Source organism: Paramormyrops kingsleyae, chromosome 1, assembly GCF_048594095.1.
Source record: "Paramormyrops kingsleyae isolate MSU_618 chromosome 1, PKINGS_0.4, whole genome shotgun sequence".
Taxonomy (NCBI): domain Eukaryota; kingdom Metazoa; phylum Chordata; class Actinopteri; order Osteoglossiformes; family Mormyridae; genus Paramormyrops; species Paramormyrops kingsleyae.
In genome coordinates this window covers 63875109-63901480 of record NC_132797.1, presented here as the reverse complement: position 1 = coordinate 63901480, position 26372 = coordinate 63875109, and the positions used below count along the sequence as shown (strand labels likewise).

Sequence of the window (26372 nt, the reverse complement as noted above, 5' to 3'; positions counted from 1 at the left end):
CCGGGTCAGGGAGGAGGTCCTTCCCCAAGTGGAGGAGTTTAAGTATCTCGGGGTCTTGTTCACAAGTGAGGGAAGGATGGAGCGGGAGATCGACAGGCGGATCGGTGCGGCGTCAGTGAAGAAGGAGCTGAGCCAAAAGGCAAAGCTCTCGATTTACCAGTCGATCTACGTTCCTACCCTCACCTATGGTCACGAGCTTTGGGTAGTGACCGAAAGAACGAGATCGCGAGTGCAAGCGGCCGAAATGAGTTTTCTTCGCAGGGTGGCTGGGCTCTCCCTTAGAGATAGGGTGAGGAGCTCAGTCATTCGGGAGAGACTCAGAGTAGAGTCGCTGCTCCTCCGCATTGAGAGGAGCCAGATGAGGTGGCTCGGGCATCTGCTTAGGATGCCTCCTGGACGCCTCCCTGGTGAGGTGTTCCGGGCATGTCCCACTGGGAGGAGGCCCCGGGGAAGACCCAGGACACGCTGGAGGGACTATGTCTCTCGGCTGGCCTGGGAACGCCTCGGGATTCCCCCAGAGGAGCTGGAGGAAGTGGCTGGGGAGAGGGAAGTCTGGGTTTCCCTGCTGAGGCTACTGCCCCCGCGACCCGACCTCGGATAAGCGGAAGTTAATGGATGGATGGATGGGCACAATCTCAGAAAAAAATTCTTGATCCTTAAGGTGCTATTTAAATCCTTCAGAACTAGCTCTGACCATAAGACTAGCACACTCAACGTTTTTCCTCCATCCTGGAGATATCTGGACCATGGTGCTCAGGCCATTACTGTATTGTCCACACTGGGTGCTCTAGGACCTCTGTGATCGTTACCCAGAGTGCAGTGGTTTCCCACATCATTACCAGTGGTTTGAGTCACCAGCCCCCCCTGAGAATTCCTCATGGGATTCTGGCCTGCTCGCTTGGCCGCCACATCTCCGTGTCTCGCTAATTGACTGGCCAGCCCTCTTCCACACAGTACGACGGTTCTCGCGCCCTCCTATTGATCAGCGTCTCTGTTGGAGCATCTCAAGGCGGTCTTACTTCACCTCACCGCCCTCGAGGCTTAATTTGTCTTTCTGGAGTTGATTAACAAGTCTAGCCTTTTTTTTTATATATTGGTTAAGCTCAGGAGGGCAGGTCTATTATGGTCTGCTGTGATCCAGGAGGCTTTCCAGCTTAAAGATAGATGGAAAGTTTTAAAAGGAGTGCCTTTTTGGTCTCCTGACATTTAGCAAACAAAACAAGGGTGACTGCACAATTACTTGGCTATTTTGCTGTACAGCGATTGTCACATATTTCCTGTGATCCAAATGATGCCCTTTCAGTGAAATGACCACCTGCTTTTCAGCTCATGAAAATCATCGATCACTGAAGTGTGATTTATTTGTTTATTTATTTACTTACAAAGTTCTGACAGTTCTGCTGAATGCCCAGTAGCCTGGTCTAAATAATCCAACACAATCCCTCCTGATTTTTAAGGATGCTTTCTCAGGAAATCTTTGTGTGAGTGTGTGTGCACGTGTGTGTTTTTCATGAGTTAAAAAAAATATTCCCCTTGATAAAATGATAAAACATGTAACTGGCCCAAACTGTTCTCAAGCAGGCAGTTATTCCTGACAGCTGTTCCCACCTTGGTTACATCTGACAGTATCTGGCACTTGCTGTCCACTTCCAGTTGTCAATTGCTGACACAACAAAGAATGACACCTGCCAGCTACCCACTTAGTTAGGCATTATATTAGCTGGTTCATTTTGAAGGCTAATATAATTGCCGCAGATGGCTGGACTTTCCTTTTTCTGGACCTCGGGCGACAAACAGACATGGTGATTTTTTTTCTTTTTTTTCAGACAATGAAGTCGTGCTGTTAAAGCCTCACTGATATATTCTGTTTGTTGCTGTTGTTTTGACAGATGATCCCTGCACTCACTTGACTTGGATCTCATCAAGTATTATCTTCTGTTGACGGGCTAGTTAGTTATTACTGGTAGGCCTACACTAACGAGGCTTCTCACAGCACTTGGTTTGTTTAATATATGTACTTGTGTATAAATGTCCTCGTACCGTCTAATGTATAATGCCATCGCCAGAACGATGTTAAAGAGGAAGATGGGGACTGAAGTGTTTCTACTACGCTGAAAATGTTCTTAAAACGTGCCAAATGATTTCTAATCCATACGGGAGGTCAATTAATTACTATTTACATTATTTTTTTGTTGCTTATTCCTTGATGGTTTTCACGGTTTACTAAAACGAATCGTTTACTGTTGGTAGAGCACTATAGGATGGGGCCAGTTTCTATTTGATTGATATAACGTTTGGAAATATACAATGAAAATAAGCTGTTAATCCTACGAAAGTTCTCACATGCATCAGTTAGAAATGTTACATTCATTATTTTAGAATAATAAGAATTGTTATTATCATTATTAAGAATAATTATTCCTTTGTGTGTTATTTTATTGTATTGTTACATGATAAGTCGAGAGGGGTCGGCTGTACATTTGAACATTAATACAAAACATTTGCTTGGAATATGTGTATTTACACACTACAACGCTAGACCAAACAAAACGCAATATTTTAATATTTATATTTGTCCTTTTGCCTAGGAATGCAGGATCTCGTTTTTTCTTTCTCAAAAACAAAATAATAATAATAATAAAATAGACAAATAAGATGCATCACTCTCAATGAACCACTGTGTTTGAAGGCAACACTAACTGGACAGAGATCCCTTGTAACCGGTTTAGTTCCGTCTCTTCTGGAGCCGGTTTATAACACTAATCTCTGAATGACTTGTTCTGGCGAGGTTAAGCGACTACGATTCACATTTCATGAAATACCACAATGTTTTTGTTTCACTGTTACTACGGATTGCATAAAGCTTGTTGACGACTAGATACTTCATACCTTAATATATTTTCTGATAAGTAACCACAGTTTTACAAAATAGAGCGAAAGGAAAAAACCTTTTCTATGTAAGCGTCGGCCGGTTTTTTTGTTTTTTAATCTAACGCGATTTCTTATTGGTGCTTAGTTTTGTAAGCTTTAATACAATTGGCTGAGGATGCTGTCATTCACTAGGCTTTTTTGCTCCCTTTGCCTCGTCTCTCAGTCCCGGATTCTCTGCCTCCCCTCGCCAGGCTCTAAAGCCAAGTGTCGGCTGACACTATCTGAATATAACAATATATTATTTATTTATTTATCTGCCTCATTACTGCTATTTCTAAAATTACAGAACACTGTCACCCTTACGCACCCGGTAAGGAGATTTCTTTTTTTGTCGTTGCTTTTCATAAGTCGTGTCTAAAAAGATTTACAGACGGTTTGCTGTTCCCTGCCGTAGCCCAAGCGGCTCCCGACGCGACGTTGACCCGGGCCTGTATTAACTACAGAGAACTAGCGGTTAGCAGCTAACGGCTAGTCGCACGGACTTGCGCCGCTATTCTCTTTTTTTAAATCCAGTTCCTCTGCGCCGTTTTGTCTTTGAAGTTTTGTCACATTTTAGTGGGGAAATTGTATTTGTGAACGCGCGAAGGCCCAGAAATACCCCAGCCTTTGAAGCCGTGTGGCGTTACATGTGTATTACCCTGCGGCTAACTGCTAGCATGTCTGCTACCGGTGCTTTTACCAGCTGGGCCTAGTGCTGATAAGCCGTGGTGACTTTTCAATGTGAAGAACCCAACTGTTTGTCAGAGCCGTACAGAAACACTCATCATGACTGGGTCTGTGGTGCTACTGAACGCCATTAAAGGCCACAGATGGTGTGAATCGACGAGCCTGGTGTGCCCTTAGTTGTTAGCGGCTAGCTAGTTAGCCTTTAGCTGCCAACCGGCTCGGGCCGCTAAACTGGTGCTGGTTGCCTGGTCGAACTCTGGCTTCTCGTAGAAGCCGGCATGCTGCGTGTCAGAAGACCCGGGTGCAGTCAATAAAGTCGGTCTGTGTTTATATATGTAGCTCACACGATAAAGCCGATACGTAGTGTGACCGTGTAGGCTTAAATTGCTAGGTGGTACTTGCTGGAAGCTCCTTCGCCGCTATACTTGCCCTGTTTTTTTTTTCTTACTGAGGTCTTCGTCTTACCTTTTCATGAGAGACTATACGGCGATTAAACATGGAACTGTAGCTGAACTGAAGCTAAGGAACCATAAATAAAAACAAATTCAATATTTGCTTGTTGGTTTTTGGGTTTTCACATGGGGCTGTTTGCACATATGCCTTAATAGTTTTTATTGATTTGGATTACTACTCCATTTATCACGTTTTTAATGCTTCATAGGGCGTTATTTTGCATAATTATTGGTGTCAAAAAGTTGTGTGCATTTTGAATAACATAGGTGGTCATTCTCGATGTGTTCGCCCTGAAGTAGCTCTCAGTATTTGTCTACCACTGTTTCAGTGTGTTCTTTCTTATCAAGCATTCCTGTTACAATGCTTGTGTATGACTTTCACAAACTTATTCTTTATGAATTTCTTACACTACTGGTTGAATGTATTTGTCCTCCAATAGGCTGTTTTTTTTTACATCAGTTTTTTGTTTTCTTCCCCTTGTGGATTAGACCCATTGCTTAGATTGCCTTTTTTGTAATCATCTGTTTGACGTTTGATGACTGACATCACTTTACTTGTTGGTCTGCTTAGTTAATGTGGTTCATTGGCAAGACTAAGATGCTCATTTGCATTGCTGTGATCACTGTGTGATGTTTTCCTAGGTATCCATAAAACCTGGTTGATTGGTTTATAGAATATCTGACCTCAGCTGAACCACCAGATGGTTCCAAATACTGTGACATATGCACTTAAATCCAAGCTCATATTTTTGCAACATTGCAATATAAATGTAAGTGAATATGTAGAAGTGTTTAAAAAATAAGGTGAAAGTTGATGCTAAATAAGGAAATGTGAAACTACATTTAGTTCAGATTCAGGATGATTGAGCTTCATGAAGTGTTTTGATTGTTATAACAATGCAGAGTTTTTGTGTGTTATTTATTGAGCTTTCATTAAGCTAGTGTCTAGCTGTACTCAAAATGTACCTGGCCTTGAAAGTAAAGCATCGCAGCCTAAAATGTCAGTTTCATGTTCTGGAAGGAAAGAGCCAATGGTACAGTATTTACTTTAGAATTTGAGTGAACACCGGTTCAAATGTGCAGATTTCCTGTTTCTCAAGGTTATTTTCATTCCTCCTCTAAAGTGGAGTCTAATGAAACTTGGTTTTCAGTGCAAAAGCTGAGCCCCCGGCTCAGCACGGCACCTGTGTTAGACTTCTGGGTTTCTCCAGTGTGTTTTTGTTCTGCTATATTGGGTGGGTTGGATTAACAACTTGGCCAAGGAAGTGAAGCCATGTTCTGCTTCACTGGACTGAATGGTTACTATGTTGTTATAGTAAAGATGACAGACAAGGGGTAAACTTGCTAAGTAATGAAATATCTTGTATCCAGTGGGAAATGTGGGGAATGAGTTGGCATTTCAAAACCGCTCTCTTTAGATCCAGGGCCAGCAGTTGTGAACACGGCAAGTGTCACCTTTGGAGAACCTCAGATTCCTGAGTGTCCTCTTCCCTCAATGCCTGAACCTGTCCTGTTTCCCTGTGCCACCAACCCAACACGCTGTGATTGTAGGCCTTGATCTGGTTGAGTTCTCTGTAATGGCACACTGATGGATGGCTGGGTTACATCCCCGGATGGTGTAGCATAGGGCTGCACGATTTGGGGAAAATATCAAATCGCGATTTTTCTGACAGAAATTGCGATTACGATTTGATTTGCGATTTAATTTTTTTAATGTCAAGCTTCAGTTCAATATTGAGTGTGTAGTAATTTTAAAACATATGACGCAGCATGAGATACCATCAGTATTAACTGGTGTATATTCTAATGCAAGGATGAGAATTTAAAGATGTGATGTGTCAAGTTAAATAAAGTAATAATGAAAACAATTGCAGCAAAAAGAAAAATAGCGATCTTGCAGGTAACGCTTATTACCCTCCTAACAACACTAGAACCGCCTTTTCCCACGCCAATGAACAAGCAAGAACTACTTCGGTGTATGCAGCCCTTTTGTTTGCGCTATTGTGTTGCTAGCTGTTGTTATTAACACTAATAACACTCAAAAACCCGTAATGTTCATAACAAAGTGGCTGTTGTATCCTGAAAAGCTGGAAATTTTTAAACGTAGTATGGCAATTCACTTATAGTTCAGTAGCGGAATCAGTATTTTTCCGCACCGTGAATGTAACATTTTCCTTGGGTTTCACGTGTTTGCTGTTTGTGGGCCTATATGCCTTCTTGGGCCACTTCTGATTGGTGACCATGACTGGCACGCGAGAAGCACGGTGCTTGTGATTGGTGAGAATGACTGTCACACAGGGAGCACGGCATGAATTTGTAAAATTATTCTCACAGCAGTTTTAAACCCTGGGTCCGACGTGCTGTATAATGTATATTGTAAATCGCGATTTTTGCGATTTGTTTCAAATCGCGATTTCAATTTGAAATCGATAAATCGTGCAGCGCTTCTGGATCATTAACACATCACAGAGTTTACTTAGGGCCCTTAAGCCAATTAGTAAGGCTTCTGAAAATTCTGGACAGAACAGGCAGTGGAACCCCACCTTCTCCAATGTGCAGGACCTTCCCATCTCCCTGAAAAGTCAGTATTCTGGTCCTAGTCACAGTGAGTAGCATTATTGTCTCTGGTGTCTGTTGGCATACCAAACTCAGCACAGCATTCCCTGCCAGTCTTTTGTTCTCTCTCGCCTGTTGCGGGAATATCTTTAATGTTTGTGTGTGTGTGTGTGTGTGGGGAGGGGGGGGGGGGGAGTTTGGCAAGACAGCGACCGATGTGTGATCTCCAAGGTTAGACGTTTTTTACCAATTCAAAATTTTCTTACTGGTGCTTGGACTTAGGGGGTGTATGTGTCTGTGCAAGAGTGTGTGGCAGCCTATCTCGCCCCCCCCATCCACAGGAAAAGTGTAGCCTGATAACCTGATTGATGCAGGGGTGCACAGGCAACACTGTGTGATGGTGATAGAGAGGTTACTTCAATTCTCCTGTCAATCCATGGTGGAGCATGATGATGAGATATAGGTGTATTTCGCATGACCATTAGAAAAACACTGTGAATCATGTTATGACTTTCACTGGGTTATCTTTGCCAAAATGCTGAATGATTCTTTGCCCAAAAATGCCAGTGATTGTTTGGTTCATAATGGTGCCATTGATTTTTTTTTTGTTTTTTTTTTTCTCCCCTCATAACTTATTCTCAGTATATCTGCCATTAGAGGCGTATGGGCAGAGTAGTAGTGGTGTTAGTGTATGAGAGAGAGACAGAGAGAAATGATTTAAACACATAGACTCCAATGTCTGCTGTTATGGATGGGTTGGGGGTGGGGTGATGTCATGCTTTAAAGTAAATGGCTTTGAATTATACTCGGCTAATCTGAAGATTCCTTCCAATTCCCAGGCAGAAATATAACTGGGCATAAATATTAACGGCCTCATTATGTGACTCTTGTGCTGGGCATTAGTATGCTTACATTCGTTGCCGGGCTGATGCTTCTATGCCAAAATGCTTATTTTTAAAACCGTTTATACAGCTGGATATTTTGCTGGGGGTAGTTCAGATTTAATGCGTCACTCAAGGGTTCAACTACAAGGTTGTGCCTGGGATTCAAACCTGCTCATATTCTTAACCAGTATAAACTGTCTGTGTTTGTTCTGCATGACAAGCATAAATTGTTCAGGTCAAACTGTGTGTTTCTTCTTGGTTGCTTTGGCATTGGATAAGGTTGCTGTATTTATTTGTTTTGTCCCTCATTTCATTTTTAATAAAAGTTGTTGCATTCACAGGGACTGAAGCCACATTTTTAACAAAAATTACTTCTGTCCCCATGAAGCTGCGGTAACCACCCCATTTTTTTGTTATGGAAATGTGACCTCAAAATGTGGAATTGGAATACCTTATTTAAGTTAATGTCCCTCCAATGCAGAGTCCCCACACCCTCCTCTTATGTTACAATAATAAACCAATGACTGCAGAGGAAAGCAAAGTACACATAGGTGTGCTTGCACCCCCCCCCCTCCCCCCAACACACTAAAAGTGACAGTTTATCATACCAGTTCTGGAAATACTGAGAGACAGCCATTGGTCACTTAGGTTTTGGAGATCTGTTTGCCAATGTACCTTAAGTATGCTGTGTTTTCCCTTGTTGGTCTTGAATGGGCAGTTTTGCATTGCGGGGTTTTTCTGCAGCTTTGGTAAATCGTTGTGGTGGGCTGCCATGTCAAGCTGACAGGTTCATAGCATCACTGGAAAAGAGAACCAGACCCATCGTGTCTTGCGTCACGATTGCCTTAAACTGGAGACTCGGCTTCCCTGTGGGGTTTGGCTTCATTTCCGAAATGTGAGTCTACTTTTGAGGCAGCTAAGAGTGGGCCTTCAGGTCCGCATAATAGCAAGTGACTCTTCTGGGAAGGTCACGTTCCCGGCCAGTCCCAGCAGTGGAGCTTGGATCTGAACAGGTGGGATGGCACTAAATCCTTCGTCCTCTGTTGTCTTCATGCCTTAACTCCCGCGTGAGCTGCTAGGGGTCAAAGGCAGTGGTGTAGACTTGTGGTGGTAGTGGGGGATTTAGTGGGTTTTGCTGAGGGGTTGAGGACAGTAGAGGACACATACTAGCCCAATTAGAAGCCATGTTGACAGGACACACCCCCCCATTCCCTTCTAAATTTACTGCTCTCCATTGGCATGCACTTTGTGTAAGGAGGCTGAATTGGCGTCACATGGAGCGTTTGTGCTAAAGCTGCGCGGGTCTATAACCAGAGAATTGGGAAAAAATCATCCTGATGTTTTCCATCTGTTTGTAGTTGCAGCTTCCCCCTCCCCTTCTTGAAGAAGGAATGGCCACAGCAAACAAAGTCCTGGATCCCCGTAGCATTTGCATGTAGCATGGATCCTTGTATGTTACAGTATTGTTCTTGAAGTAGAATTCTGTCATTCAAATGCAAACGTGTAAGTTTTAACTTTAGCAACACACAGAAGACTGATCGCTAAAGGGATTTAATTAGGGATGCACCGTTCGATCGGCCAGCAATCGGAATGGGCCGATTTTCGGCCTGATCGGTGTTCGGCAGATCAGTCTCACGTAGGCCTGGACGATATGGCAAAAATTTATATCACGATATATTTCTTAATTTTGGTCGATACGATATAATTCCGATATCGATATGGACAATATTAAAAAGCCTCAGGAAAAAACTGCCGAGGACACGCACAATGGTTGTCTGCAAACTGAATTTGCAAAGTCTATAATACCTCCAGGCTCCTCCTATTAAAATTATATAATTTTTTTTAAAAATAAAAACAGTACAAAAAAAAAAAGGTTCACTTTTTTTTTGTATTTAGCCTTTACAAACAAGAAATGTGAAATAAACTATCAAATAAATAAAACTCTCAGACTCAGTTTATTAACAATAATATATTTCCATTTAAACTAGAACAGGCTGATTATTCATATACAGTCGAACCCGGTTATGTCGCCGGCCTAGGGGGTTGCCAAAAAGCGTTGAGATAACCGATGATCGAGATAACCGAAAACCAATATGGCAGCAATATATTAGCATGTGCTTGAAATGTATTTATGTGCGTTAATAACTGAGAATGTACATGCACGGGTTTTTGGCATTGCCGCGATTTGTTTGACGCGATTGGCATGCTATAAATATGTACATACATCGGGGCCGGTTCTAGACATGCATATATGAGGGGGCAGACAGAAATGTGAAGGGGGCACATGGTGGCGACAAAGGCGGGAAAGGGGTGGGGTGGTGCTCTGGATAACTGTTTTTGTCATGTAATTGGATTGCACTTTGTCAGGCCTCTGCCCTAAGACCTGTCCAACTTGGGTGTCCCACCTGAAGGCTAAGCTTCTGCTGGTGTAGCTCTTAGGGTCACTGAGGCACGCAAAGCCCCTGACCACAGTAAGGTGGCAATCCCTCAGGGGGAAAACTGAAAAGTAAAACAAAAAATAAAATAAAATATTCCTCATCAGATTAAAAACAAGACATTTACCTTAATTGGATGGCCTATATCAAACATATTTGAACCCAACAAAACACTTCACTATTGCCAATATTACCAAAACTAAAAAGGGTAGGCTAAGTTATGAAAAAGAAAAAATCAATTCACCGAGTCTTGAAATATAAAACTGAAAAATAGGATCGGTCAGGGTTCATTTCACTACATGTTGTACTTGTTATAACTATGTATGTGACGAATAAAGAATCTTGAAATCACAACGAACAAGTCGCTCAATGAGAATGAATGACGTAACCGACTGGCTAAGCTGCTTCTAGCGCCAAGGTGGTTTAAATGGTACGATCCACACTAGGGGTGTCTAAAATCGTTTTACATAAAATTTTCCTACAAGGTGAGGTTCTTTCTTAAAAAAAAAAAAACAACAAGAAAAATGTTAATACCCCCCCCCCCCCCCAAACTGCTATTTTTGTCTATTTGGGGGGGGTCTTGATCGGGGGGTACTGGGGGGTACAGTACCCCCCGATCAAGACCCCCCCAAATAGACAAAAATAATTCGAACCATGATCTCACTAATCACTATGATTTTGACGAGAGAGATTGCTGTTTCCTCCAAACCTTCCGCAATCACGCAGCTCATTTCGCTTTGCCCTGCCTACTGAGAAACTGGCTCATTTGCATACTAACAGTGATTGGATGTTTAGCTGGGGGGAGGGTGAGTGGGGGATCTGCCGAGTGCTGCGTGAGCCCGCGCACAAACAGAACGCGGAGGGAAAGAGCGAACAAGAAGTGAAACTTATCATCTCGTTTGTGCCTTTTTCAGTGGATTTTTCAGCTACTGTAGTAAATCTTGTCCATATTCAGTTTGTGGGTAATTATTATTTTCTTCCTCAACTTCTAAAAGTTTGATTTAAGGGGGCAGGACGTTTGCTTAAGGGGGCGTTGCCCCAGCGTAGAGCCGGCCCCGACATACATGTTGGCTAACAAAAGGAATACCACCAACTAACAGCAGAGATTTACCAGTATACAATAAAAACCACCGTCGTTTCTTTATACAAACCTTTAATTATATTCTCCAACATTGAAAACACAAAGATCGCTCACAAAATCACAAAAAACCTGCGGGGTGTACTGTAGTTCGTTTTCACAAAAAGCTAACCAGTGTCAAAATTAAATTCACGAGTCATTTCCCTCTGACGCAGCTCTGAAAAGTATCATACACGTGGTTACTATGGTTTCTTTACAAAGTCTAAAATGCTTTGTTGCTTTTGCTTTTAACAGTCTGCTTGAAAACAAATGCTTCAATATTATTTATGCTGTCTAAAAAAGTTTTACCTGGATCACGTTTCACAGCTGCGTTGTTCAGCAAATTACCATGCGAATGCGATTTGAATACGCGCTGTTTAGCACTTGTGATACATTTTTAAAAGCCGGTGAATATATATAATATTCAAATGTATATCGAAATATCAGAAATGTGTTTAAAAATCGTATCACCGTTATCGAAAAAAAATATCACGATATATATTGATATCGAATTATTGTCCAGCCCTAGTCTCACGTATTTCCGATTACGAACCAATCTTGCGCATGCACAATAAATCATGCGTAGTCGCGTGCACTTTCAGACACGCAAACATGTCCGTAATTTGGAAATTCTTCAGCGTGAGCCAAGCGGACGTAAAATTCGCTATCTGCAGCAAGTGTAAGTACCAGGTACACCATGGGGGAACCAATACAAAAACATTTAACACATATTTAATTAGACATTTAAAAACACATCACCCCAGTGAACATACTCAGTTTGAACAAGCTAACAAAGTGAAAGCTGCTTCCAAAGCATGTTCGAAGCCATATACGAGCCAGCAGTCTGTCCTATCTTTCGTTGGTATAAGCAGTGAAAAAGCAAAGAAATTACGAGGAAAATTATGGAATTCATGGCACTGGATGACCAGCTGTTTTCTGTAGTTGAGGATAGAGGCTTCAGAAATCCGATAAATTAACTCAGCCCAAAATATAGAATACCGAGTAGGCGTTACTTTTCGGACGTCGAGCTACCGGAGTTGTTTAATCCAGTGTCTCATGTCTCACACGTTTACTTGCTTCACCTATTATTATTTTAAAGAATTTATTAATGTTTAGTTGTAGTTGGGATTTTATTTGTTTTAGTTTAATTTATTTGAATTTGTAAAGTTTAATAAGAGTTTATGAAAATAAAGTTTTGAGGTGAAGAAAATGTGATTTTTGTATGTATTTGCTGGCAAAAATCGGTATTAGAAAAATTGGTATCGGCCAATCGCACATACCAAAAAATCGGTAATTGGGATCGGCCAAGAAAATTGAAATTGGTGCATCCCTAGATTTAATTAATTTAGGCCTGTGATGGAACATAATATACTTTCCATCTGTATGATATAGCTCCTGTGTGTGTGTGCACGTGTGTGTGTTACATCCTGGAATTGCATAATGGTTTGCAGTGACCAGTCTTCTATATTAAAATGTTGCTTTTGTTTATTAACTCTGGGACATTCTCTGGGGCGTGTCCATTTTTTATAGAGAGGAAGCCATTGCTAAGGAACAAGGTGCCTGTAACAGGCTTTGGGGGGTGTGCCATTAGGGTTGGGGGGTGTCTCATTCATGGCTCCCGGGCTTGGTAAGGCCACACACAGAAGTCGGTGAAGTCTACTGTTCTGAACCAGCCCAGTCCTGCTTGCACGGTCTGATGCTTCAGCCGGGGGAGTCGGTGAGCGTTGGTGCACCGTGATGTGGCAGGCTGACCACGCCGCTCGTGTTCATGCTAATGGGAGAGACCAATCATAACACACGTAGCTTTGTGGGCGAGGCCACTTACTGCCATTTAGAAAGCGACGGGTGCCGAATCCCTTTACCTTCCCTTAACATCGGTCTGCAGCACGCTTGAGAACAGCGGCTGTCCGCCTTTGTGGGAATCTGGCTTGGTGCTGTAATGAGGATGGAGTCCACGGGAGCCTTGTCAGAGGCTCTGGAACAGATAGACAGCGGTGTGTTCTGCTCTGCCTCGCGGGACCTCATTAGGGGCTCCGTTACTCACACGTGTGTCTATGTGTGTATGTGTAATAATAAAAAAAAAAAATCATATATATATATATTAATTATTTATTTCTGAGGATGTGCAGGACTTGAACGTCCCAGTGGGAAATGCGAATAAGCACATTTGTCACCTCTTGCAGAGCAAATTGCAATGCAGGGCTTAATTAAGAAATGCTTCTATTATGCTTTGCTATTATGCAGATGAAATGAATGTTGGGCACTTGTGGGGGGGGGGGGTGCAGTTTTCCCTGAAGCCTGTTTCTGTAGCAAGTTGCCATTCAGTGGGCAGTGTGTGAAATCTGGAAGGAGGCTCCGTAAGAATCGGAGTGGACCGCCCTACTTGTGCTGTTGCTCGGCGCTGGTGCCCTCACAATGCTGCCCGGCTACTGCCCTGTCCCCAGTGCGGTCGGGCCACTATACTTGATGCTTGTGAAGTTGAGAATGCTGCTTGAGTTCCATTACAGGCACAAGGGGCGAGTTGGGGAGCTGCCGTTACTTTCTGTGGTGAGTGGGGGAGTCGATGGTGACTAATCGTGTATCTCACAGTGATGGGAGGGTGATCATGAGACAGATGGAAGGGGTGAGCGGAGGTCGTGGTGGGTGGCAACAGTCCAATTTCATACTCGCCGCCCCGGTCTGAGTGATCTTCACCAGTGCTGGATCCCATGTTTTCTGTTTGTATGTTTCCTGCTGATCAAAATGCTCAGAGAGCTGATTTAGCGCATTTCTTTGCCAGTTTTTTTTTTTTACTGCTAAAATTTCCATAAAATTTAATATAGTACAGAATAGCTGTAATTAGACACTCTTACTGCAGTAGTGGCTATATTTGTCTGTAGTGCAGTGACTGTGGATTAAAAAAAGGTATTTCAGATTTCATTTGCTGTGATGTATCCATTTGAACTGAGTAGCCCAGTTGCCCTTGCAGTTGCTGCACTTTCAGTATCGATAGACTGCTATCTGTCTGATAAAGCTTCAGGCACCCCCCACCTTTTCTCCAGGCCTGGGGGCCAATGCAACTTACCAGGAACCAATTTAAGAATGAAGCTGGCTTCCTGCTGTCTATGGCCTGGATGGACCCCTCTGGATTTTCCTACCCAGGATCGTTCTTTTTTTTTTTTTTTTCCTCTTTCTTTCTTTCCCCTCCTTGTCAAGTTTTGCGCCTGACTGGGTGTGAATGGCACCAGGTTTTCCTTCCCCGCCTTCGATTTACACGGCATGTAATTGAGAAGCACCGGCTTCGTCTATCAGCTCATTCCCTGCGGGTCGGGTCACGAATTGCTCATAAAATTTGTTCCACGTTCTTGTCCTTTTGTAATTTCCACTCGGGTCGATCGGATGTGGCGCTATGTCGGATCGATTTTGTGTTGCCTCTGGCGCTTAGCCCATAGCAGGGATGTGGAATGCAAGGCTGTGGCCCAATGCAGGGGGGAAAGACGTGCACATGCAGAGAGAAACATATGCGCACACACACACACACACACACACACACAGCGGTAACAGCACCATTCCCAACACACTGACCTCATTCACACTTCCAGAGGACATGGACGGAGCATGTCTGTGTGTTTGCCTCCGTTCCTCTGTCAGCGGGGGGAGGGAAGCATGTCTCATGAGAGAATTGCCTGCGCTGTCAGGGGGGGGCGATCTAGAATGGGTCCATCAGGTCTCCATCAGCTGCTTTCTTAGTAAAATCACACAAATGCCTGACTCGACACACTTGTCATCTTGTATGTCAAGCTGAAATCTGCTATCTTAGTGTTTTATTTTCACTCCTCTCGTCCCCCCCCCCCCGTCCCTCATTTAACCTAATATTCCGAACGCTGCTGTGGCGGAGGGGAGGGGGGGGGGGGGGCTGGAGGGCGCACGTTCCGACACTTCAGGCATTGAAGGGGTTTTCATCAAATATTAATATTGCAGGAAATGCTCAGGGGTGGGAGCTAATGCGGCCGAAACATGGGGGTTGTGGGGAGGGGGCGGGGAGCAGTTCAAGAAAAATAAGCAATCTGTGCAAATTTATTATGTTTTATCCTACTAATAGTCCTCCTGAACTTTTTCATGAACTCCTCATTACTGCTCTTAGATGTTGTTTGATTGCAGCCAGCTCTGCTTGTCCTCTTTGCCCAATTCATTTCAGAACAATGTACAACGAAAAAAAAAAGCTTTGTCGGAATGTCTGACGTGTTTCATATATTTATTTTGTTAATGCATTTCTGCCCAGTCTGGTGAAATGCTAATTACGTCGATATTTTAATAGTGTGTGTGTTTGTGTGTGTGTGTGTTGGAATCAAGACAAACCCGTCAAGCCATTCTGCCTGCAAGCGATGTGCTTCTTTAACGGCCGACTAGGTTGTACAGACCAGGACCTGCTAACAGTGCTTCCCACTGCCTGTGTTGCTTTGTGGGCGGGTTTGTCGGTTTTGCGTCGTTCCCCAATTGCCCCCCCCCACCCCTTCATCTTCTCAGGAGGGCAGCTCAATAGGTTTATGAGCAGCTTGGCTTAGCCTGGTACTGGGACCGCCCCCAGTCCACCCTCCTCCCCCTTGCTGCGTTGTGATTGGCTGAGGTAAGGTTGACGTCACGTAGCCCAGGCGTTGATTTGGCGCGTCCGCCAGGGCCCAGCCGGGTGCCCTGGCGACGGGCTGGAGCGGGTAGGCTCAGACGAGCGTGCGGCACGCAGAGGCTGTTTTAGGGAGCCGGGCCTCCCGGACTCCTGCCGCCACAGCCCATGCTGCCGCCACCGCTGCCATGGAAACTAACCCTGTAACCCATGGAGATAACGCGGGCTGCTATGAGGCAGGTAAGCGTGTGTGCTGGTGTGTTTGTGTCCCATGTGCACGGGGGAATTCGAGGCAGAATGAGGGCTTCTGGCAGATTGCGGAGTGAAGAGCCTGCACACTTTGTCTCGTCGCCGTCTTGCACCGTGACACATTGTTCTAAAGCGTCCTGACCAGAGCAGCTAAGTTTACTGTAAACGCTGCTTCAAATGTCCCAGGACTATGGTTTTCCTCAACGGTGCTCCCTTTGCCTCACACACTGGCAGCAGTTCGCTGGACCCAAGGGCTAGAGAGGTGCAGTTTTTGCCCCGCTGGGGGGTTAATGCGGTTCCTGTGGTGCGTGGTAGGCAGTCTGCCCTCTACTACTGGGGGAGTGGGGTGGCAAATAAACATCGACACCTGGTTTGTGCTGCTCCAGGGACAGCATGGAACCCCTGCTTTCCCACACGTGGGCTGCAGATTCGCTGCAAATCCATGGCTGATACATGGGCTTTGAACATAATTACCGATGCTGGTAGATCTGCCGCCCCGTCTCATGCCACACCAGTTAATAACCGGCTTATTAAAAGCAAAGTCCTGTCTATTTTTGTTTTTCTCCTATTTTCCTGTGTAGTAAGCAGTAAACAGGTGTTCTTGGAAATGTGATTTTGATGCCTTCTCACTAGTGTGTTTTTTCTTTTTTTTTCTTCATAAATCCCATCAATTCCCATAGATTTTGCCTTGTGTGTGATGCTCACCTTCATGTTCAAACATTTCAACTGTGATTTACATCTGCACTGTTCACGTCGTACTGCAAAATTGTATTGGAAATGTTCTTCTGCTTGGCAAATTCAGTTTAACGTGTTGAAGTGATTCTCGTGTGACTGATTTTATTCCGCATCCCAAAAAGTAGGGCAAGGTGACAGCGGATATGCTGTGTGTTTCCGTAACGTATGTGTGTGTAAGAGACTCTGAGAAAAGGGTGAGAAATTATTTCTGGGCGAATCTGCTAGATTTTCAATACATACTAATGTGATGATGAATTGTGTGTGAATTTTCACATTGGGTCATACAGGCACTGGATGATCCGAGGTCATGTTCACTGCTTTACTGTTCTTGGTATGATTCTTGACAAACGGTGGTTATCGCTGACAGATAATCGCTGTCATGGCTTCACTGAGCATAACAATGGCCGTTACAGCGGGCTGTCGTTGTCTTCCTGTAACCTTGCCAGCCTTGACTGCAGCGTGCAAATTTAGCTGGTTGAGGGCATCTCGTCTGCACCCTGCTTCAATCCACAGCTTTTGTTTGCTCCTTTTAAGGGGTTCTGCTGTCTGTTCGGGCATTTATTTAAAAATAAATAAATAAAATAAATGAAGAGTGAATGAACTCTAATCATGCCAAATTCATAATCTGCCAAGCTCCTTTCTGAAGTCACTCTGAAATTGATAGTGGAAACCTATAACTGGTATCCCCACCTTGGATACGGGGAAGTGGGAGCGCACTACATGGGGTAATATTCATCGTTTGGGTGCTGGCAGGCATTATGCTGATATGAAAGTGACTTCTGCTGGTGTGTGTTTCTTGTTGCGCTATCCATGTGATGTGTGATGGGGACGTGGTTTAATGCGGTGATCTGATATTAATGTAGACATTGTCTTGGCTTGTCTTGGAATGTCACCGACGTAACACCTTTTTTTTTCCCCCCCAAATGTTGATATAATATCCGATGTTATGTTTTATTTTTTTGCGCCGTCTGTGTTTGTAATGCATCATAAATCCTCTGGAATATTTTATGTTTTAGTAGTTTATTTCTTTACTTTGACCCTTTAAGTAGTTGTGTCTGCCAGCCCAGTATGACTCATAAATGTCCCCATAATGGTTGACAAATTGCTCAGTGATCACTGTCGATCTCACCCCTAGTTAAAAAGTAAGCCTTCACTTTTGTTTTCTCCTCCAACACCATGCAAAAAGAACTGTTTATTACGAACCTGGCTGAGCACCGTGTGACACCCTGTGTGGTGGGACTGCTGTGTGGGACCTCTTACAGGTCTCGTTATTCATTTTTCTTTTATTTATATAATACACATATTTTTTATATATATATATATATATATATAAAGAAATCTCTACTCACCTTTATGTAATTTTTTTTGTACTGTGCGCTGCCCTATTAACTTTAAAACCCAGGTGTGCTCTGCTGTGGTGACTGCGATTCAAGTCTTTTTACTGGAGCAAAGTGAATAAAAAAAAATAGTGATAAAAAATGACCTGCAGGGTGCGAGTGAGGTGGTGTGTTTCTGCGGCTGTTAAATCCTTGGTGGCCCCATGACCCCTTTGTGCAGCCATTACTTCTTTGATGTCGAGTTCTGACAGCAGCTCGCCTCAAACGGTCTTGGCCAGTCGACCCAAGCATGTGGCAAGTCTTGTGTGTGTCCGCTGATGTGAGGTGGCAAGGGCAGGAGTAACTGGGGGGACAGCAGGCTGTTAGGGTCCTGTTTTCTTGTGACCCCTGTTACTGAGGATTCCAAGGACATAGTTTTGGTTTCAGCATTGGTAGGGACCTAAATCAGCCACAAACCCTCCGCCCACAGACACAGAACTCCCACAGTATTTGCCTGGACATGTCCCTATCATCCATACCCATATCTACGCCCCCCCCATCCCACTCCCGCAGAGCCTCTTCCTTGACTTCACTTAGTCGTGTGAAACTGCGCTTGCCTTCGTTTACCCCCCACCCACACCCTGGGTTCATATTTTGGGACACGGCAGGTTTTCAGTCACCTTACCACTGTCCCCCATGCCATTAAAATCAGTGTCAAGATTCTAAACACTGCATTCCGCTGGTAAGGAGACAAATTGCCTCTCAGAAAAAAAGTGCTGTAGCTGTGCGATACACCCGTTTCTGTATTTGCGGATGGGATCAGCCAGACCATTCTGAGGAAATGTGCATAAGGGGCTGATTTACCATGGACTGCAGCGCCGCTGTTTGGGTTACCGCTGAAATGTCACGACTGGCACAGCAAGCTGTACGAGAGGCTGATTGTGTCGATGTGAAAGCTGATGCCTTGTCGGCTCTGGTTCACTGCGGACGAGTCTTGGCCCTTCCGGCACACCGGCGTCTGGCAGCGTGCTGCGCAGCCGCTTTGGCTGTCGTTCAGGAGTCATACTGGGTGACACTCCGGGCTGCAGGTTCTGGGATGCAGCATTATAATCCGTTTAGCGCCAGCCAGGGCCGTTTTGGCTGCCGTTTTCGGCTCTTGCTGAGGGAGCTGGGTCAGCCAGAGCTCACTAGGCGCCGCGCCAAGCATTCCCAGTCTCCGGCCCGTAGACAGGATTCGTGGCCGTGCATCCCAGCTCGCTATTGCCTGGGGAATCCTGTGGGCCTCACATTGCCTGAGTGTTAGAGACAGGGCTGGCCTCTAACCTCTCTCCTCCCCCACAGGTCCCCAAGGGGCGTGAGCGGCGTGTCGGACGGCAGCGCCGCTGTAAGCCGCTGTCCAGTCCGGCGACAGGGACATGGGCCTCTTTCTCCGGGCTTCCAGCAGGCTCAGCACAAGCGACGACCCGGTGGACAGCGCCGAGAGGGACCCGGGGCCCCGCCTCCTCGCCCAGGACACACCTCCACAAGCCCAGCACCACAGACCAAGTCGGGTACGTGGCTCCACCGTTAGAATGGGCTTTAGAAGTTGTGCCCAGCTACTTGGGCACAGTGTCCCTGAAGGACATAAGGTAAAAACAAGACAGAAAATTTGAATGCTAAACACAAGGCGGTCGGTCACCGGTGCTCCACACTCCAGAGCTAAACACAGCCTGTTAACCGAACCAAAGGACAACAGTCTTAAATTCAGCAGGTCCAGTGAAATCATTTAAAAGAAACAGTTTTTTCTGTTCTGTGTGCCTGAAGCCAGTTTTCATGTGTTCGTCATAGTCAGCCTTTGATTAATTTAGATTTTTTTGTTGCTGCGACCGAGTGTTGAGGCGGTATGCTCGGTGAGCGGGGGCTGACATGGTGCGGGTGGGCGGCCTCACCCTCGCGGAGACGGACAGGGACCCTCCCAGGGCTCCTCAGCCTTTCATGCACATAATTGAACATCTAATTAGTCCTTTTTTGGTACATGGTACTCGTGTGACAGGTGGTACTCTCCATTGTCAGCCGCCCCCCCATGACAGGAGGTGTTGAAGGCCGTAGGCAAAAACACATTAGTGGGCCAGAGTTAAATGGACCAGGATCTGAATCTAAATTAACCATTTGGTGCTGTGGCACAAAGGTATTGGGAATCTGTTCCAAATCCTCCCCCATGCTTCCATATCCCCTTTGTGTCTCAGTAAGATTGTCATCCCACCGCCCCAAACATCTTTAAGAATCGGATTTTCTAGCATCATGTAATGTGGATTGTCGCAAAGCCTGTTAATTTGCCCCCTTGGTTTCTGGCAAGTGGCAGGCGGGCTTTTCGTTAAAAGCCCCTAATGAGGATGTCCCTTACTGTTACTGTGAAGGAAACAGGAGAGGCAATGAGGGGCTCCGAGGTGGACGAGAACGGCACTGTCCTGGGGGGCGGCCTGACGCGCGCACAGAGCAAGGAGCGGCTGGAGCCCAGTATCGAGGAAGGCTGCTACGATTGCAAAGGCGAACTCCAGGTAACTGCCCCTCTGGCCCCCACCCATGCCCAGCTCACTCCGGGTGTGAATATGAGTGTTTTACATCTATCTCTCGTCGATCGTTACACACACACAGCATCACCATGGCGACGGCTGCTGGTTTAGTTATCACCACGGTATCCTGGCATGTGACCGGCAGGGTTGTGTGTGATATCATTGAGTTGACCATCACTGTTACAATCACGTCTGCTAAAAAATTTAGCTGAATTCCGACTGAATTCATGGACGAGTCTATCCTGAGAGGGTTCTTACACCTCGAGCTCGTCAGCCAGTCCTTTGAACAGCTGATGAGCGTGAATCCGTGAGTCTCCCTGCTGGCCTGGCGGTCCAGATCACCATCGGGCGGCTCCGCTTGCCAAGCGGTCGTGGTGTTTGATTCGTTAATCCGTCAGCAATCTTCGCTGCTTAGACACCCAGCATGGTGGAGGATTATTGCAATCCGTTATTTGCTGCTGGTCTTTCTCGACAACAGCCAATGAAACAGCCACTAGGGACGTGGGAGATTGACGGCGAAGTGTGATCCCCACCCCCTCTTCTGAATCCCCCATCACATGGACTAATCCCTCCTTTCCATGGCTCTGAAAATGCTGTCCCACCCCCCCCCCCATATCACCATATCATATCCAAAGTTTTCTTTTGTTTACAAATGGTTTACAAAACAATTTTCATGCCAGCTTAGTGGTTAGTCGCCCCCCGCCCTCCCCCCGAAATGCGTGCATTCAAACCAGCCGCACCACTTGTATTCCTTAAGAGGTGCGCGTGGGCTAGTTGACGTACGGGTGCCTGCCCCTCCTCGCCACAGCGGCTGTCAAATGGCAGCCGGTACTGAGCGGTGAGACCTTTCGCAAGCAGCGACCCTCTTCGCCTGCCTCGCCTCGCCTCCACCTGCGAGAGCCTCCTATCCCCCAAAGGTCAGCGTCCGTCTCCCTGACAGATCTCGCGTGACTCCTGAGCACCATAACATTTCTTACGTCTCGTTTGAAGTCTGGTGCTTTGAGGCTTTTTTTTTGGTGTGGGGATCTGGGGGTGACTTCCCCTCTATCCACCTTGGTAATAAAATAAACCACATAATTAATTTCGTCCACGGTGAAACCCAGGTACTGAGGCACCGCTGGGTAACGTTTCTGCATCTTCATCCTCATATCATCAGCCCAGCGTTTTGCGCGTTTGCACACTTGCCGTTTCGGGAGCTCACCACTGGTCGTTTTTGTGTCGTTACCCACCGTACAGAAGCAAACCTTAACGCCTGGACAGCCAGGAAGGAAGGCCAAGGTATGGAACAGCAGCATGTTCCGGAATGCTCTCCCTCATGTCGCCCACCATAGCATTCATGCCAGTCTGGCCTGTCTCAGATGTTAATTGTATGTGTCTGCCTGAAATGTCCTGTGTTTTCTGCCATTGAGGTTTGCTAGCTGTGTGGGTGGGTGGGTGTGTTCACATCCATTTTTCGTTTTTCATTAGTTTGTGTTGTGGCTTGGTTGGTGGTCATGATTTTCAGATGTCGAGGACTAGCTGCGAAATTTGAAACAGGCTACCAACATGCAGGGACCAAGCCTGTCGTACACAACGAGGTGTCTCTTGACCCAGCGACCCGTCCATCTGAAAATTACCACCGCAGGGTTGCTGTGTTTGCCTGGGATTGTGGATGTCCGGACTGTGCTAGTCCTTTTGAGCTAAAGCCAGCCGTGCTGCCTTCTGTGGACCCTGAACTGTGGCCTCTCTCCTAACCATAAATACTTTCCCCCAGTCTAACGCAAAGCTAAAGTTAGTTCGGAGCCTGGCTGTTTGCGAAGAGTCCTCTCCTCCCTCTAGCACTGAACTGGCACGAGAGCACCAGGTAAACCCCAAGTCTACCCACGATTTACAGCTCCTGCTTCTCGCAGTCATGCTGGAAAAGGCCCAAAAAACACCGCCGCCGATCTATGTCTGTGTGTCCAGCCGTGATGGTCAGTCCCTGATATTTTATTTTTGGCAGCGTCATACGTCACAGACATCACATCACTGCTCAGGTGACACCTAACTTATAAAAAAAAGTGCGCAAACGCATACACACACACAGACGATTGCAGCGGCGTTGCTGTGATTGGCTTGGGATGATGGAAGCATGCAGATTTATTGGTGAGCCTCGTAATGTCCGCCCACATGGGTGGCCGGCCATGTTGGTGGCCTTGTTTAGAAAAGGGGCTCATCATTAACTTCAAGCATCCTGTGGTACCACCAGTGATCAGCTTGAATAAACCACCCCGACACACACACACACGCCCCCAGCCCAAGCATCTGTATGGCCAGAGCCACTCACAAATCCCCCTCCGAAATGTCTTTTTTTTGTTCTGGGTCAAAATGTCAGGCACTGACAACTACAGGAATTAAATGTCAGGCAGGGAGACTGCAGAAAGTGCACTTAATGGTAAAAGTGAGTTAGACAAGCTGCAGTAAATATTGCACGCCTCGTGAAAGAGCCATGGCAGACAGCCCCGACAGGGCGTAAAGCGGACACCTCGTTCAGCCAGATTTACGCCCTTGAACTTATTTCTTGTCCATTGCAGACCCCTCACTTGCTCGCTGTGCTGTATTATTCGTTTTTCCCCCCGTTTATTTCTTTTTCACTGGACACATTTATCCCCAGACGGACCCCCACCCCTTCGAAGGCCAGGTTTATCCAGCCTAGTTGCCCCAGTGCGGCTTTGTGCATCGACCTGCTTTGTTCTCTTTGTGAAGCCTGTCTTTCCGCCCGTTCCTTAAACTGCAAGTCCCGGGGGGTGGGGGGGTGGTGCTGAAGCAGGGAAGGAGGGGGGTGTTAGAAGGTATTGGAGGAGGTCTGCTGTGGACAGCCGCTACCTCCCCACTGGTGTCAGGCTTACTGGTGGGGCCTGCGCCGCCCTCGGCTGTGTAGTAATGAAGCGGACGGGTCTTGCAGTCCTGCATCCTCAGGCAGCTGTCACACAGCTGCTGCAGATGTTCAAGAGCACAGCTTTATCGATACGGAAGACACGTCCAGCTGTGTGAGCGAAAGAAATGCCCCCCCCCAGAGCAGCTGTGTCTGGAAGTGGGAGTGAGTGGCAATTGCAGGGGTTCAGGTGTATGTGTGTGTGTGTGTGTGTGGGTTTGCATAGATCACATTTGAGGACCAAATTGTCCCCAAAGTGTTGTAAAACCTGAAATTTCCCTACTTTTGGGGACATCTTTTGAGGTCCCCATTTAGATAACCTCAGTTTTATAAAAAATCTATGAATGCAATCAAAAAGGAAAAAATGCCAAAAGTCTTGTATTTGGGTTGGTTACTTATGGGTAAGGTTAGGGATGGATAGAGGTTAAGGGTGTCGTGATTGGGATTAGGGTTTTTCCCATAGAAATTAATGGACGGTCCCCATTTAGATAAGAAGACTAACGTGTGTGTGTGTGTGTGTGTGTGTGGGCGGGCACTCGCGCACGTCTTATCCTCATAATAGGCGTACACAGGTCTTTGGTGAAAGCCTCATTTAAATTCGGGAAGATTTTCAGTAATGTATTGCGCAGCTTAAACTAAATCCAGTGCCGTCTGTTTCAGGAGCTAAACCCTTTCATTATATCTTAATTAACTCCCTGCTATATAAAGGGCTATCCAAGTGTGTGATGGACAGGCTTGGGCTCACGTATGATTTTTGAGGGACGTTGGCTAACTGAGGAGGTTATTGACCCCCGCACTTCACTGTCTGCAGGATAAAATCCAGAGTCACTTTCCCCAGCCGTTTGACAAAGAAGAACCACCCGTCAGAGATGAAGACGAGAAACGGAAAAACACAGACAAGCTGGAGAAGTCAGAGAAGATGCCCCGGAAGATGCTTTCAAGAGGTGTGTGTGCGCATGTGTCTGTGCGCGTGTGTGTGTATGCGTGCGTGTGTGCGCGTGTGCGTGCGTGCGTGTGTGTGTGTGTGCGCGCGTGTCTGTCTTGAGGACGCTTAACTGGGGTACCTTTAAACCATCATTGAAACTGGATGTGACATTTCATAGCCATTGTTTGAAATTCATATTTTATTCAGTTACTCATTTTAATCAGGAGATTTTGGGTTTAGACTATAATTCTTCCCCCTCTCTTTATCTTGACTACAGATTCCAGTCAGGAATATACAGATTCCACTGGCATTGACCTCCATGAGTTCCTGGTAAACACCCTAAATAACAACCCCAGGTACATGCTGTTGCCGGTTCTTTAGTACCACAGATTGAAAGGCCATAATGGCATTTTGTAATGTCTCATGTAATTAAATGTGTTCATTCCAGGGACAGAATGATGCTGTTGAAACTGGAACAGGATATTCTCGATTTCATCAGTAATAACCAGTATGTTCAGTCATTTTCCTGGATGTGATATGAATTTCATGGTTTCTTCCTGCCGTGCCTTTAATCTTCTTCAATCTTCCCTTACTTTTTAATTGCTATGGTGTCAGGACTCAGAGGCGGAAGTTCCCGCCCATGACGTCGTACCACCGCATGCTGCTGCACAGGGTGGCTGCCTACTTCGGCCTCGAGCACAACGTGGACCCCACGGGCAAGTCTGTGATCATCAACAAGACCAGCAACACCAGAATGTGAGCACCACCCTTCCTGCCAGTCTGCCCACACAGCCGTCACTAGCTCAGCCACCCAGGCGGGACACCTGTGTCTCATTGCCGGAAGTGGTCTAATTTATAAACGATGCCATGAGATGCACTGAAATTGAGTTTTGCAATCCTTGCATGACTCTGTTCCGAAACCCTGGACTGTTTTTCAGACCGGACCAGAAGTTTTCCGAGCACATCAAGGACGACAAGGCAGATGACCTTCAGAAACGGTACATCCTGAAGCGGGATAATGCCAGCCTGGACAGGGATGACAACCTGGTGAGCTTCCTGCCAGGTGTCCCGTGGTACCCGCACCTTGCAGCAGAGGGCGATGCTGACCATGCCGCGGTTTTTTTTTTGTTTGTTTTTTTTTCCCCTCCAGATGCGTATGCGGCTGAAGGAGGATAGGAGGAGCAAATCCATAGAGGAACGTGAGGAGGAGTACCAGCGTGCCAGGGAGAGAATATTCGCACAAGAAGTAAAGTTCATATCAGTTGACCTTTTGGGGTTGTGTAGCAGAGTGTTTAAGTTCAAGGTCTCGCCAACCTGAAGATTCGGTTCAAATCCCGCAAGGGGCTCTGCTCCCCTTATGCGCTTAAGCCCAATTTAACCTGATTTTCTCCATTAAAATAGCAGGTTGTTTAAATTGGTAGAAATCGACTAATTTAGTATGATTTGCATGGACTGACAGTTCCAGTTTAGTTTTTTTAAATGATCTTTATAAGGAAGATACTTGCTGATATGGGAAATGAAATTCTGCTTTAATCTGTTGTGATTAAAATTGGATGGTGTCATATCTGATTTTGTCAGATTAATAACTTTTATGTGTTTTCAGGGTCCGGAGAGCTTTGCACTAGATAAGAGGTAAGCGTCCGGTTCCGTGTATATGTATGGTGCCCACTGTGGTGAGGGTTTGGCTTTGGGTCCAATGGTGCCATTTCTGGCTGCAGGATCCAGGAAGATGATGCGTCTAACAGCACCCAGCAAAGGCGCCAGATCTTCAGGGCCAAAGACAGCCGGTCCGCCAGCAGCCGGCAGAGCAGCTCCGAGAATGAGCCGAAGTACTCGGAACCGCGGCCGTGGAGCAGCACGGACTCGGACAGCTCCAACCGCAACCTGAAGCCCGCCATGACCAAGGCCAGCAGCTTCAGTGGCATCTCAGTTCTGATCCGGGGAGACAGCTCAGGCAGCAGCAAGGGCACCAGCCGACTGTCCAAAACAGGCAAGTGGGGCTGGTCTGCTGCTTGACCTCACAGTGAAGGCTCCGCCCCCTCATGAAATCCTGAAGGAATT

General features: G+C 46.0%; 1 protein-coding gene across 10 annotated transcripts in view; it reads left to right on the top strand.

Annotated features, from left to right (window-relative positions):
- The first annotated feature begins 3081 nt into the window (after positions 1-3081).
- LOC111849473 (R3H domain-containing protein 1-like) overlaps positions 3082-26372 on the top strand; it is a 34801-nt gene continuing 11510 nt past the window's right edge. For 2 of the 10 annotated variants that reach the window (XM_023822347.2, XM_023822355.2), the window contains exons 1-13: positions 15695-15877; positions 19283-19491; positions 20345-20478; positions 21730-21771; positions 22247-22336; positions 24198-24330; positions 24589-24667; positions 24760-24819; positions 24927-25067; positions 25250-25358; positions 25462-25557; positions 25915-25943; positions 26030-26301. In XM_023822347.2, coding sequence (XP_023678115.2) covers positions 15852-15877; positions 19283-19491; positions 20345-20478; positions 21730-21771; positions 22247-22336; positions 24198-24330; positions 24589-24667; positions 24760-24819; positions 24927-25067; positions 25250-25358; positions 25462-25557; positions 25915-25943; positions 26030-26301 — 1420 coding nt within the window. In that variant the 5' untranslated portion in view covers positions 15695-15851. Of the gene's footprint in view, positions 3242-3302; positions 3385-15694; positions 15882-19282; positions 19492-20337; positions 20479-21729; positions 21772-22246; positions 22337-24197; positions 24331-24588; positions 24668-24759; positions 24820-24926; positions 25068-25249; positions 25359-25461; positions 25558-25914; positions 25944-26029; positions 26302-26372 lie in introns of those variants that run through there. The other 8 variants (XM_023822348.2, XM_072717545.1, XM_023822351.2 and 5 more) reach the window with 8 other exon arrangements.